General features: G+C 40.8%; 1 protein-coding gene across 8 annotated transcripts in view; it reads left to right on the plus strand.

Annotated features, from left to right (window-relative positions):
* si:zfos-1056e6.1 (uncharacterized protein LOC107988029 homolog) overlaps nt 1–8,123 on the plus strand; it is a 134,044-nt gene extending 125,921 nt beyond the window's left edge. For all 8 annotated transcript variants that reach the window (XR_009515127.1, XR_009515128.1, XR_009515129.1 and 5 more), the window contains one exon: nt 4,172–8,123. Coding sequence is in view for 5 of the 8 variants with exons in the window: in XM_059986046.1 (XP_059842029.1) it covers nt 4,172–4,225 (54 nt within the window). In the remaining 3 variants the exon portion in view is untranslated. The remainder of the gene's footprint in view (nt 1–4,171) is intronic.
* Nucleotides 8,124–15,350: the final 7,227 nt, after the last annotated feature.

Consider the following 15,350-nt stretch of genomic DNA (forward strand, 5'->3'; position numbering starts at 1 on the left):
GTCACAGTGTGGAAGGCCACACTTTTAGCCCTCAAGTCCAAAGGGTTGCCGGTCTCTCGATGGCAGGAGGTCCTCCCTGAGGCACTGCACTCTATCCGCTCTCTGTTATGTACGTCCACCAATGCCACCCCTCACGAACGCCTATTCTCTTTTCCCAGGAAGTCTGTCACTGGGACCACCCTACCAGTTTGGCTGACGTCCCCGGGGCCAGTGCTGCTCCGGAAACATGTGAGGAGCAATAAATACTCCCCGCTGGTGGAGAGGGTTCACCTTCTCCATGCGAACCCCCAGTATGCTTACGTGGTCTTACCTGATGGGCGGGAGGACACGGTCTCCATCCGCGACCTGGCACCCGCAGGTGCAGCAGACCACTACCCTGAAGGCTCTCCGGTAACTGTGAACCCTGCACCAGAGGTGACACCGTACTCACCAGGCCCTACACAGACTCCTCACGACACTTGTATACCGGGTGTTTCGTACGCATTTATACCAGGCGCCTCGCACATGCATGAGGGATCACCGGCGCCTAGTGGGCAAGAACACGCGCAACCCCCGTCCCCTGTGCAATCGCCAATGTTGCCGGCACCTATGCGGTCACAGCCGGTGCTACGTAGATCGCAGCGACAGATTCGACCGCCTGATCGGCTTGACTTGTAAGAACCTTCGCTACATGAGGACTTTTTCAAACGAAGGGGGGGTGAATGTGGTGAACTATGTGCCTGTCGGGACACGCCCCTGCTGACTGCTCCTGTGGCTCCTCCCACAGGCCCCTGTATAAAGGAGACCTGCGGCTTGAAGATCGGCCTCAGTCTCCAGGACCTTGTATGATAGACACTCACTCCTGGTTCCTTCTTCCAGTCAATAAAAGCCGATATCTCGCCTACGTCTCAGTGTGAGTTATTGATGGTGCATCAAGCATATAACTTGCAAACATTGCATATAATTTGAAAATGTTGCATAAAACGGGAGACATTACAAACCTTGTTGACTCAGAACCTTAGAAAAACATCATGAGTGTAGACTGGAGAAGCTCAGAATAAAGTCTTCGGGAACCTCTTGGAATGAAGCCTTCACTAGGTCCATTATTAGTGGAGTTATTCTGTGACAGTATGCATTCACAGGACTGGCCCCAAGTGCAAAGTAACGGCAGGCTCTCTCTGTCACAGCAGTTGCTGGCACTGACGCAACCAGGTGCGGCGGAAGGTGGCCTTAGTCACGGGAAGTGCTGACTGCAACTCGACCCTAGGAGCAGAGAGCTGCAGATTCCCCATGAAAAGGCAGAAACAAGAGATTAGACATAGGAATACCAACAGAGCTTTGGAGGGATAACTGAGTGACACCACAAGACAAATCATTCTCTCCAACACAATGACTCAATTAAGGCACTAAATGAGAGTTCTCTTTAAATAATCACAGAATGCGAGAAACCCATGCCAGTCACAGTTAACTGACCAGATAAATCAGACAGCAAAGGGCTTACAACTCTCGTTAAGACAACAGTTAGTGAATTCAGGTGCTCGAGAAACCGAGAAGCCAAAAGCTCTACGGCAAGCCCCAGGGGCCTGCAGGTTCATGACATTTGCTGCTAGTAAGTGTGGTGGAAGTAGAATAAATCTACATTCAAAAGGAAATTGGATAGGAACACTTTGGTCTATGGGGGAAAGGGCATGGAATGGAATTGATCAAATATTTCTACCAATACAGGGTTGGTTTGATTGACCAGTCTCTTTCCATTGTCTTTTGCACACTAGTTGAACGCCTACATTGGTGCAGTTTTTATTGTTTCTATTATGATTATTAATATGGTTATATTGAGTATTGAATCTCGGGGTTGTATATGGTGATATATATGTACTGTTACAAGAATCACCCCTGTAGTAATAATCAGGGAGGCACAGAGAGGATCTGTAGTTATTGACAAGTATTTTTATTGTCTCAACAGAAGAACATGCCAACTTACACAACCAAGTACATGTGTGCACACCTACTAAATTTTCCTGAACATCCGTAACAGTCAAACAACAGAAAACATAGTTAAAAAGGAGTTTCTGCTTCTAGGGCCATATGTTCCTTGTAGTCCTGTTTCTAATCTCTACATGTCCAGGGGGCACCTCACATCCATGGCGGTGAATTTCCTACTGAGTCATCGCTGACTTCTGTGTGAAAAACATTGCTTTTATACTAATTTCTTACCAATTCAAATATTGCATTCCAGTGTCATTGGCTATTGGTCATCTGTCTGTCCTTTAAAACCTTCTATTGACTCAGTCCCAGGCCAACACCCACTTATTGTCCTCTTCCAGCAAGTGACAATCAGTAATTTATGGTTCTTTGTTCTCAACCAACAACCACCTTGCATCACACGGGGCAAATACAGACCTCAACAGTCACAAACCTGCATGTTATATCCAACCAAAGAACACCTCACAAATAACTTCTTATTTGGAAATTATCTCTAGTCCAGCAGAAGACCCTGGAGCTTTATTATGTTGACTTTAAAACACTGATCAAGCCAAGTGACTGTGGCTCATAAAATGGAGAACATAAAATCTCTTCATAAAATGGCAGCCTCCATCTCCTCCCTCAAGGCAAGCTGAAAGGCAATTGGTCTGTCATTGTCCTTGATTCATTCAAACTCACTGATTTGTAGACTGTAGTTCTTTCTGACCAACAGGGCCTTGATAATAAATTTGCTTTGAACTTTGATTACAATGGGCTGATAAATGAATTAATCCTGGCTCTGTAGAATTCCTGACTAGCGAAATTTAGTAAACGATGAAAGACCAGAATTCCTTATATTGAGATGAAATGGCCGAATCGTAACAGCTGACATTAGAAAACACTTCCCCTTCTCTGTACCCTTCTTTGCCACAAAGTGTTGCATCTCACTAATGCCCAAAGATTTGATGGGCATGACCTTGTTTCCAATGAAATCACTTTTCTCAGACTGAAGCTCGTTTGTAACTTGGAAGCCTTAAAATAGGTTATTCTAATACCACAAAATTGTTTTCAAAGAAGCAAAAATGCTTAAAATGAAGACATTAGAATAATGTTTTCTTATGGATGTAATTGAACATCATGTAACTGCAAGCAATATCCAGAGCTGCCCATGGAAAATACCATGGAAAATCAAAATGCAGGATTAGAACAAGTGTAAGAAGTAAATAAAATTGCTAATGTCCAAATTTAATCTTACTTCTAGCAAACTGAAGAGGAATTAAAGCAGGTCTGAGACGTCAGAAGTAAAATCTGCAGGCAAATGACAAGGTTGCTTTAAAATTGATATCTAAGTAAAAATGGTGAACATGCTGGCTAATTTTTTTGTTGGCACCATTATTGTCAAAAGGCTGAACCAGGGAATAGTACTTGGCATCCAGTAGTGACCAAAATTGGAGTTCTGGACTCAAAGCTAAGGGAAGCATTGGGTTGTGGAGATGAGAGTGACACAGTTTGAAAAGAGAGGAAGGTCAGAGTTAGAGCGTGGAGCTGACCTTGGCATTTGAAGAGAGATCTGATATTGGAGAGTCTGAGGAGATTAACCACATTTGACAGAAGGGAGAAAGAAAAGACACTCATTCTTAAGTCACATGCTGATTTGTTGTAGAATGTAGTTTTCAAAGATCAAAGTTCAAACTTTAAAGCACATTATCAAAGTACATATATGTCACCATATGCTACTCTGAGATTCATTTTCTTGCAGGCATTCACAGTAGAACAAATAAGTACAATAGAATCAATTAAATACTGCAAAAAAAAACAAAAATGGATAACAACCAGTGTGCAAAAGACAAACTGTTCAAATACAAAAGAACCAATAACAAATAAATAACACTGAAAACATGAGTTGAGGAGTCCTTGAAAGTGAGTCTAGAGAATGTGGAATCAGTTCGGAATTGAGGTGAGTGAAGATATCCATGTTAATTGAAGAGCCTGATGATTGAAGGGAAGTAACTTGCTGAATCTGGTGGTGTGGGATCTAAGGCTCGTTTATCTCCTTCCTGATGGCAACAACGAGAAGAAAGCAAGGCCTGGTTGGTAGAAAGATCGGTTTAGATATTTTAAATTAATACTTGGTTTCTTGGTACTGTAATTTTTTATAATTTAATTATGTGTGTTTACCAAAAGATAAATGTATGTCTTCCTCATTGACATCTCTTTTCCTCTCTTCTAGGTTGCTGACACCCACATTTGGAAAGGCATGTTTAAATGTCCACCACTTTGGTGAATTTGCCAGATCCAGCATCCAGTTTTCTTTATATTTATCTAAATACAACAAAGAAGGAATTTGTCCTTTTTTTTGTGTTAAATAGCATATAGTAATAAATCTGCTCTGCATTTCTGGTTTCTGAAATTTAGTTTCATTAACTGGAGGATTATAACATTGCATGTAATAGAGGATGAATATATGGTCTTTGCAAAATGTACTGTAAATGTGATACTACAGGAGTTTTTTTGACTGTTTTGCTGTTATTCAAGAAATATTGTTCTTGCAGGTTCAAAGCAGTATTTCAAAGAAATGGATAAATGTCATTCCAGCATATAATGGGTCAATACATTTGTTCACAGGACTCAAAACAAAAGTGTCAATCTAGTGTAAGACAAGTTAGCTGAGGGTGAGTAAGTTTGTGCAACATTTCTGGGTGCCTTAGGTGACATTGCTAAGTTTAGCTCCTCATTTTTTTCTGATATAGATCTCCCTCAAATGATGTAAACAGTAGTTCAATGCACAGAATGTGTTTGCAGTAGTAGCACTGAGAAAAGAACAATCTTACATACTCAGAACAAACACAGTTTCCCCCTGTTGTTTATAAAGCCATGGGTCAATACGTTATTTGTCCTCGTTAAGATCCCAGCCCTCCAACAATCCAAAAAAGAATAGCCCCACTTGTTTGCCTTGACTGTTTTGTTTATGGATATCGTCGTTATATCATTCATGTATTTAAAATAATCTCAATGACATTTCAGAGTTTCTGGTTTATTGCTTTCTTAAGAAGGTCAACTAAGTTACATGCTTAAGGAGAGGGGGTTGCATTGGACTGAACTCTACCTTCCTCGTGCAGATATCTTGCAAGTAGCAGGTCATCTCTGACTTCTATGCATGTGCAATGCATTTTATAAGTCAGGAACACATCGGAGATCAGATGACCCTGTGTATGGAATACCAAGAGCCTGCCCCTAACCATCTTATCTTGTTACCAACCATGATTGTTTGGTATAACCCATGAATAATGTCACTGACCCGGATGAAAAAGTTAACTAAAGACAATTCTGTTTTGTTTCTATTTTAGTCAATAATGATTTTAATTATTACTTAAGATATTTTAATATCAGAATTATAGCTTTTCAGTGTATTTTAATGTATTTTTGTTTAAATCTATTAAACAATAGATTAAGCAACACACACAAAATGCTGGAGGAACTCAGCAGGCCAGGCAACATCTATGGAAAAGAATAAACAGTTGACGTTTCGGGTCAAGACCCTTCAGCCTGAAATGTCCACTGTTTACTCTTTTCCATAGATGCTGCCTGGCCTGCTGAGTTCCTCCAATATTTTGTGTGTGTTGCTTGGATTTTCAGCATCTGGAGATTTTCTCTCATTTTTGATTTTGTTTATGTATTTGTTGGCATCAGACACATTTGGAAGTAGACTTATGAATATACTGTACATGCCACAAAAAATGTCAGAGTAGGCTGGAGGGTTGGCTGGGCAGAATAAGAACTCAGTATTTGCAGCATGTCTGTGTAGTTTTCCTCATCTTGCAGGAACAAGCGGACAAAGTGGAGCTTTGCCTAAATTGTAGGCTTGAACTTATGTTCATCTAGGGATCTCCTTGGTAATTTTGTGGATCAAAAGCCTGTTATGGCCCTGGTTTGTCTTTCTAACACTATCTCTATTAGGTATCAATTTTATCTGCTGTATATGTTTACATATATTGGGAATTGGCTTTGGTGTGTTGGTGCAACAAACACTAAGAAACACTTTATTAAAAATAAAGAATGATATAAAAATAAAGTTAAGAGTACAGATATGGAATAAATATACATAGATACAGTACATCAGTACCAGCAGGTATTCACAGTGTAAAGTGTTCCCAATACAACACAGAAATTGAGGGGAAGGAGGTGGGTGACAAGAATGATTGATCAGATTAACTGCTTAGAGGAAGAAGCTTTTAAGGTGACATGAAGTTTTTGTTTTAATAGCCCATTAGAGATTTTCAGATGGAAGATCTGGAAAGGTCTGTTTGCTGGGTGGATAGTGGCCACAATAATTTTTCCTACCCGCCTTATCCTTGACACAAACAAGCTCTGCAGTGATGATAAACTGAAGACAACAACCTTTTCTGTTGTGCTGACAGTTAGCTGTAGTTTTTGAATTTTGTGAGTGGATGCTTCTCCAAACCAGACAGTAATGGCTGATGTGAGGATGCTCTCCATGTTGGCAGTGCAGAATTGCATCAGTATGTTTTGGGGAAGATGGAATTTTCCCATCTGCTGCAAGAAGTACATTTTGTGCCAAGCCGTTTTGTTAACGAAGGAGATATGGTTCTCCCACATGAATTGAATTAAAGTGACTTTATTACTTACATCCTTCATATACATGAGGAGTAAAAATCTTTACATTGGGTCTCCATCTAAATGTGCAATGTGCAATTTATAGTAATTTATAATAAGTAGCATGTACAACAGGGCAGTCAATAGAAATACAGTTGTGTCAGCATGAATTAATCAGTCTGATGGCCTGGTGGAAGAAGCTGTCCTATTGGTCCTGGCTTTTATGCTGCGGTACTGTTTCCCTGCTGGTAGCAGCTGGAACAGTTTGTGGTTGGGGTGACTAGGTTCCCCAAAGATCCTACGGTCCCTTTTTACATATCTGTCTTTGTAAATGTCCTAAATCATGGGAAGTTCACAGCACAGATGTGCTGGGCTGTCTGCACCACTCTCTGCAGAGTCCTGTGGTTGAGGAAAGTACAGTTCCCATAGCAGGCAGTGATGCAGCCAGTCAGGATGCTCTCAATTGTGCCCCTGTAGAAAATTCTTAGGATTTGGGAGCCCACACCAAACTACTTCAACCATCTGAGGTGAAAGAGCCGCTGTTGTGCTCTTTTCACCACACAGCTGCCGGTAGGAATAATGGTACACAGTTCCCTGAAGGTGGAATCTCATGTAGATAGGGTGATGAAGAAAGCGTTTGGTATGCTGGCCTTTATAAATCAGAGCATTGAGTATAGGAGTTGGGATGTAATATTAAAATTGTACAAGGCATTGGTAAGGCCGAATTTGGAGTATTGTGTACAGTTCTGGTCACCGAATTATAGGAAAGATGTCAACCAAATAGAGAGAGTACAGAGAAGATTTAATAGAATGTTACCTGGGTTTCAGCACCTAAGTTACAGGGAAAGGTTGAACAAGTTAGGTCTTTATTCTTTGGAGCGTAGAAGTTTGAGGGGGGACTTGATAGAGGTATTTAAAATTATGAGGGGGATAGATAAAGTTGACGTGGATAGGCTTTTTCCATTGAGAGTAGGAGAGATTCAAACAAGAGGACATGAGTTGAGAGTTAGGGGGCAAAAGTTTAGGGGTAATGTGAGGGGGAATTTCTTGACTCAGAGAGTGGTAGCTGTGTGGAATGAGCTTCCAGTAGAAGTGGTAGAGGCAGGTTCAATATTGTCATTTAAAGGAAAATTGGATAGGTATACGGACAGGAAAGGAATGGAGGGTTATGGGCTGAGAGCAGGTAGATGGGACTAGATGAGAGTAAGTGTTCGGCACAGACTAGAAGGGCCGAGATGGCTTGTTTCCATGCTGTAATTGTTATATGGTTATATGGTACGTACAGACACATGAGATCCTCGGATATGTTTATGCTGAAGAACTTAAAGCTATACACCCTCTTTACCCCAGATCCATTGATGTCAATAGGAGTTAGCCAGTCTCCATTCCTCCTGTAGCCCACAGTCAGCTCCTTTGTTTTTGAAACATTGAGGGAGAGGTTGTTTTCTTGACACCACTGTGTCAGGTGGCTTCTTCTCTGCAGGCTACCTGATTATTATTTGAGATTAGGCCAGTCAGTGTAGTGTTCTCAGTGAATTTTATTAGCAGATTGGAGCTATGGGTGGTGACGCAGTCTTGGATATACAGAGAGTAAAGGAGGGGGCTTAGGACACAGTCCTGAGGGGCACCTGTATTGAGGGTCGAGGGGGGGGGGCGGAGGTGAGGGAGCCCTCTGTTACCACCTGCCAGCTATCTGACAGGAAGTCCAGGATCCAGCTACACAAAGCAGAGTGAAGGCCAAGGTCTCTGAGCTTCATGTTGAACCTGTAGGGAATTATGGTGTTGAATGCTGAACTGTAGTCGAAGTATAGCATTCTCACATAAGCATCTCACATGAGGTAAAATAATGATACCTAGGAACCTGAATATTGCAATGGTGTGAACTATAGAATTGTTGGTGATGCATAGGTAGAAAGGAGACGTGTTTCTGCTGAAGTCAATATACATCTCTATGGTTTTGAGTCATTCAGATCAAGTTGATGTGATTGCACCAGGGCATTAGCTCGTGTACTTCCTGGTGGTACTTGGATGCTTTGTGTCTGGTGGTTAATCCTATGAGAATGGTGTTTTCTATAAACTTTATCAGTTTAAGTGATGGCTCAGTGGAAATGTGGTCATTGGTATACAGAGAAAATAGAAGAGGAGGGAACACACCCCTGTGGTACACCAGTACTGATGGAGCAAGCTGTGGAGTTGTGCTTGCTTTGTCTCACATACTACCTGCTGTATGTTAAGTTTGAAGAGTTTCTCTTGCATTAGCTCAGGGACAATGATACTGAAGGCTAAACTGAAATTGACCAAATGAATCCTGACATATGTATTAGGGGAAATGGAGGTGCTATGGTATAACGTCCAAACCAATGTTAACTGCATCATCTATAAATCTTACTTCGGCAGTTTGACGTACCCACCTACTTCAAGCAGGCTTCAATCATATTGGTGCTGAAGAACATGGTAACCTGTCTCAATAACTATCATCCAGAAGCACTTGCGTTCAATGTGATGAAGAGCTTTGAGAGGTCGGTCATGAAACATATCAGCTCCTGCTTGAGGAGTAACTTGGATCCATTCCAATTTGCTTACCATCACAACAAGTCAACAGCAGATGCCATTGCACTCAGCCTTTGAACATCTGGACAATGAAGATGCATATATCAGGATGGTCTTTATTGGCTATAGTTCAGCATTGAACATTATTATCCCTTCAAATCTAATAATAAGCTTCAAGACCTAGGGCTCAATGCCTTCTTGTGCAACTGGATCCTCGATTTCCTCGCTGGTATTCTCCTGTCAGTTTGGATTGGCAAAAACATCTCCTCCACAATCATTATCAGCACAGGCACACCCCAAGGCTGTGCGCGTATCCTGCTGCTCTACTCATTTTATACATAGAGTCATAGAAAAGTACAGCACAAAAACAGGCCCTTTGGCCCATCTGGGTTGTGCCAAACCATTTAAACTGCCTATTCCCATTGACCTGCACCGAAACCATAGCCCTCCATACTCCCACCTCATCTTGAATACTGAGTGACTGAACCTTCTTGACCAACCTCCCATGCCGGACTTTGTCAGATGCCTTGCTAAAGGCCATGCCATGTCCTTATCAACTTTCCTGGTAACTTCCTTGGTAAACTCTATAAGATTGGTTAGACATGAACTACCATCCACAAAGCCATGCTGATTTATTGTTAACAGTCATGTCTAGTGACTGTAACCTGTGAGGTTAAGTACAGCTCCAGTGCCATTTTTAAGTTTGCTGACAATACCACAGTTGTTTGATGAATGGAAGGTGGTGACAAATTGGCAAATAGGAGGGAGAATGACAATCTGGTTGAATGGTGTCACAACAAAAACCTCTCACTCAATGTCAGTAAAACCAAAAAGCCTGACTATTGACTACAGGAGAAGGAAATTGAAGGTCCATTAGCTAGCCCTTATCAAGAGATCAGAGGTAGAGAAGTTCAGTAACTTAAAATTCTTTAACGTTATTATTTCAGACAATCTGACCTGGGACCAGCACATAAGTGCCATTACAAAAAACATATGGTAGCTTGTCTATTTTCTTTGAAATTTGCATAGATTCAGCATGTAATCTAAAACTTCAACAACCTTCTATAGACACAAATGAAATGTATCTTGACTGGTTATATCACAGTCTAGAATGGGAACACTAATATCCAAGAATGGAAAAGCCAACAAAATGTAGATACAGTCCAATCCATCACAGGAAATGTCTCCACCCTGAGCCCATCTACAAGGAGCACTGCCAGAAAAAAGTAGCCCCCATCATTAAGGACCCCCACCATCCAGACCATGCTCTCTTCTTGCTGAGGCCATCGGGGAGGAAGGTACAAATGAGTTCAAATGACTATCATCTGTGCATAAAAGAACGTTCCTTTAAAATGTTGCAAGCAGATTTTATGTAGCTCTAACAAGTATTAGTCATTGATCATATTGGCCTGTCGTTGTGCCTAACCAATCACAGTATAATTAGTGCTGCTTAGATTCTGTAGTTGTTGAAATAGAGAGGAAGATCCCCAGAAGGACCTTTTATTTTGAGGATACAAGTGTAATCTGTAAAAACTGCACTTTAGAAAAGTGGGCAAGGGGAACATATACTAATCTGCTTTCCCTTGTGCAATATAAGTGAAGTCTGGTTTTGTGAAGTAGTGTGTCTCCGTAACATCTCTGATGTTGGTTTCGTCAGCATATCGTGGTCAAAAGATGGACATGTATGTACCTTTTCTGTTGCTGAATATCAGTCATCCCACCTCAGAGTCTTCTGTCATATTTCCTCAGAGGAGAATCCTCAGCTCAATTATCTATGGCCGTTTCATCAGTGACCTTTCTTACAGTATAATGGTAGAAGTGTTAACACTTAATAAGGATGTTCAATTCCATCAGAATTTCTCATTAAACCAACCGGACTGTCCCTACTTGCAGCAACATCTATCGTATCTTTACAACATTAAAACTTGGATTTCTGATTGGCAAGTAATATTCACACCACAAAATACCAGACAATGACCATCCCTAACAAGAAAGAGATTGAGCACCTACTGTTGATATCCAATGCCATCATCATTGAGTCCCACAACATCAACAACTTGGAGGTTACCTCTTTTTAGAATCTCACCTGAATGACCACACAAAGTATTGTGGCTGTGAGAGCAAGGCTGAAATTGGGTATATTGCACCTCCTGACATCTCAGTACTTCCTTAGCATATACAGGATGCAAATTGGAAGTTTGATGTCACTTGTCTAGCTCAGCAACTCAACATATGCAAGACAAAACACTTGCTTAAATTAAGCCTTAATTGGCAGTTTATCAACCACCCTAAGGCTACATCCAAACTAGACCAGATAATTTTGAAAATGCCGGTTTCGTGTAAAAACAATAGGTGTCCACACTAAGTGTTTTTGAAAATATTTCTGTCCACATTGAAATGGATATTTCGGTGAATCTTCTACTGCGCATGCGCAGGACACATCTACTGTTTGGTATCAAACCTCGCTGTGAAAGAGTTGATGCACATTTGTTCTGTTACAGACTAGAAAATCTTAAAAGATGGACAGCTGTTGGCTCTTGCTCAGGAGGACTTAAAACTAAAAAAAAAACATACTGGAGCATATGGAGGCAACCAACAGGGAGTTCATGGACAGTATGAAAAACTAACTAACTCTGTTGCATTAATAAAGCTGCTTGTTAAATGTATAAAACATGTATGCCGCAGTGTTATCTTGTATTTCTATACAATGTTACATTAGGCTGTTACACATCTACTGTCAGAGAAGTACTTGCATAAATAGGTAAACCACCTTCATACAAGCAAGGACAGAAAACAGGGCAAAGTGAGTATACTTATTTATTCAGTAAGTTATGGGTCAAAGTATTTGGTGAGTACATTTCTAACTCTTCTAGCTTTAGTCTTGTTGCTGTCTGTTCTGAAATTGTTAGGTTGCATTCAATGAAACAATGAAATGGCGCGCTGCCATCACCATCTGTTCCGACACGTCATGACAGCATTTTTAGATTTCTCTGGTTACCCCATCCACACTGTTCTGGCCAATCCAGCATTTTCAAAATTACACACCCTGGAGGGTGTTTTAGAAAAGCTCCGTTTTCGGGAGACAAAAACACTGTTTTAGTGTGGACGGAGGGTCAAAACGAAGAGAAAAAGATTTGGTTACAGATTTATCTGGTCTAGTGTGGACGTAGCCTAAACATTAATTATTTCCACCACTTTCACACCACCCTTTTTACTGAATGTCTCTAGAGATGCAGCTCGTTAGTCCCTCGTTAACAGTCACTGGACTCAGCGATGAGAAAACCACCTTTCTCAGGCTCTCTATGTCTAGGGTAGATATGACCTAGGTCCCACCAAACCCGTGAGGCTGGGTTGTCTTGCCCACCCAAACCCCAGTTTGTGTGAATGATGTGTTATCTACTGCACCCTGCAAACACTGTCGCAAGAAATAACAGATTGTACACTGCATACAGTTATACAGAAAGTACATTTATGAATGCTAATTTAACCAAATAATTATTAAAGAAAAGAACAAAAAGGGCCCATTTTAACTAAACAGTCAGACATCCACGTTGCAGCTCAACTCTTCCAGATGTACTCACTGCACCAGCTCCGGTTCACCACTCCCCAGTGAAAGTTCCCCTCTTGGACTCCATTGGATTGCATGTTCCTGCCGACTCGAATTCTACGGCCAGTTCTCTTGAGCTCCTTCTCTCTCCGCCTCCTGCCAAAAAAAGACCTCAACCCACACCGGTGTCAGTCACAACAGCAGCCCCCCCAGCATTCTCTAGAACTTTCTCCCAGTTCCACCCTCCTGAATGGATGATACACACATTCCTAAGCATCCCTTATCTTTAATGGTAGCCCAAATACTGCCAACAGAACACACTGCTTCTACAGAAAACCTGTTACATGAAATACTCTGCGACATTTGCAGTAAAACCTTTACCAGGGTATTACAATACTATGCCTTCTACGAAGTCCCTCAGTACTACACAGATCTGCTAATTGTGTCAGGGTGGTATAACTGGCTGAATGTTTAGGGAATAAATATACCATGTCATATAATAGTCTTGTTTAATTTGATAATGGCTACCTTCAGTAAAAGATGGCCTGTTGTTCATGCTGACAGTTCTGTATGATTGTACCTATAGTAAAATCAATGAACCTCCCTGATACTATATCCAACACGGACAAGGGAAGTAGGTGAATGGGAGTTCTTGCTGGTAGCTGAGTATCCCATGTCTTCTTCAGTGATTCTGATGATGCTAAGAAGCTGAAGCTACAGATATCCTCTAAGAACAGTATAGAAATTTGTACATCTTGAGCATGAGGTTTAATAGGTCACAGATTTGAGGACTGTCATTTGGATTCACAGAATGCACAGACACTGTACTGTACAGTAGATACCATGGTTCAGATTAGAGGTAAGTACTGAGTACTTGTATCCATTCTGCAGTTTTGCCCTTCTGGGTATCTCTGATACCTGTGAGAAATCCTATGGATCCATGGCATCCACTCGAACAAAAGTTAGGGCTAAACAAATGTTTATTGGAAGAAAATTTTGGGTGCATTTAAGTGTTTCAAGTGTTACACCTATTTTGTATAAGCAGTGTGCAGAGAAATCTGGACACGTAGAGTCTATGTAGCAATTTGGTTATGAATCCATTGTTGCCTTTTAACTGAACTTTGTTTTTGAACTTCCGGTATTAATAAAAGCTGGTATTTCTGTGAGCCAACAGCAACTGTTATTTTACAGAATATTTTGCTAGAAAGTGTCACTGATAATAAATTTAGGCATTGCTGTTTATGACATCATTGGAATAAGTTTGTTTAGCTTTATTTGTCCTATAATTTACCTAAATTAGATCTTTTTCTTTGTGCATGTCATATATATATATATGCAAAGAGTCTACTGACAATGTGTAGTGATGTCAGTTGTTGTACAGTACATGATTGACATCATCAGTATGTGGACAATTAGCCACAAGTATATGGTTCCTGAGTGACTCAGGGCTCAAACATTAGAGAAGATCTTAAATGGAAAGTTGATTCATTTTGAAGAATGCATCTCGATCTGGACCGTCATCAGGAAGACAGAAATTGTTCTTCTTTGAAGTAACTTCCTGTTTTATGCAATTCAAAGGGAATGTCTCCTTGCCACCTTGTATCCTGAACCCATTCAATCCAAGACCTATCAAACGGCTTCTCCCTGATATTAGTGATTTTGAGTCTGCTAAAATTTTAAGAATCATCTCTTCAACTAACTTCTTAAAGTCTCAACTTCTCAACCCCCACCCCACCCCAGATTTCTCCCTTCCATGATCATTTGCTCATTAAACATGAGTAATTTCAAGTTCCAGGGTGTCAATATCTCAGAGAATCTAACCTGGTCCCAATATATTGATAGTTATAAATAAGGCAAGCAGCAGCTATATTTTATTAGGAGTTTGAGAAGATGTGGTTTGTCAACTAAAGCACTCAGACTTTTATAGATGTATCATGGAAAGGATACTGACAGGCTGCATCACTCTCTGGTATGGGGGGTGTCTATTGCACAGTGTCGAAAGAAGCTACAGAAAGTTATGCAATTAGTCAGCTCCATCATGGGCACAAGCTTCCATATTATCCAAGGCATATTCAAGGAGCAGTGCCTCAGAAAGCTGGCATCCATTATTAGAGACCCCCATCACCCAGGACATGCCCTCTTCTCATTGTTACCATCAGGAAGGAGGTATAGGAGCCTGAAGGCCACACTCAGAAAATTAGAAACAGCTTCATCCCCTCTGCCGTCCAATTTCTTAATGGATATTGAATCCATGAACACTTCTCACATTTTAAAAATTATTTCTGTTTTTGCACTATTCTAATTTAGCTATTTAAGATACCCTATATCTACTTACTCTCATTGATCTACTTATTTTTTCTTTATTTACCATACATTGCATTGTACTGCTGCAGCTGTTGACAAATATCACAACATACGCTAGTGATATTAAATCTGATTCTGATTCCATATTTACTGTTTTTCCTGCTCTCCTTATCATCTTCTACCAACTGTACCATTATTTTCTGCCCTTATCAAACCTTCTTTACTGAGCCCACTCTTTAGACCTTCCTCATTTCACCTTTCCCTTTGTGCTATTCTCCCATACCTACGTATAATCACCACATTATCCAACTTCTAACCTCACAATCTCAATTTGTTGATCCTTTACATTGGAGTTTTCATAACAGGTGGTGATGAAACCAGTCGGATTGCTGTC

Source organism: Hypanus sabinus, chromosome 12 (assembly GCF_030144855.1).
Source record: "Hypanus sabinus isolate sHypSab1 chromosome 12, sHypSab1.hap1, whole genome shotgun sequence".
In the NCBI taxonomy this organism is placed as follows: domain Eukaryota; kingdom Metazoa; phylum Chordata; class Chondrichthyes; order Myliobatiformes; family Dasyatidae; genus Hypanus; species Hypanus sabinus.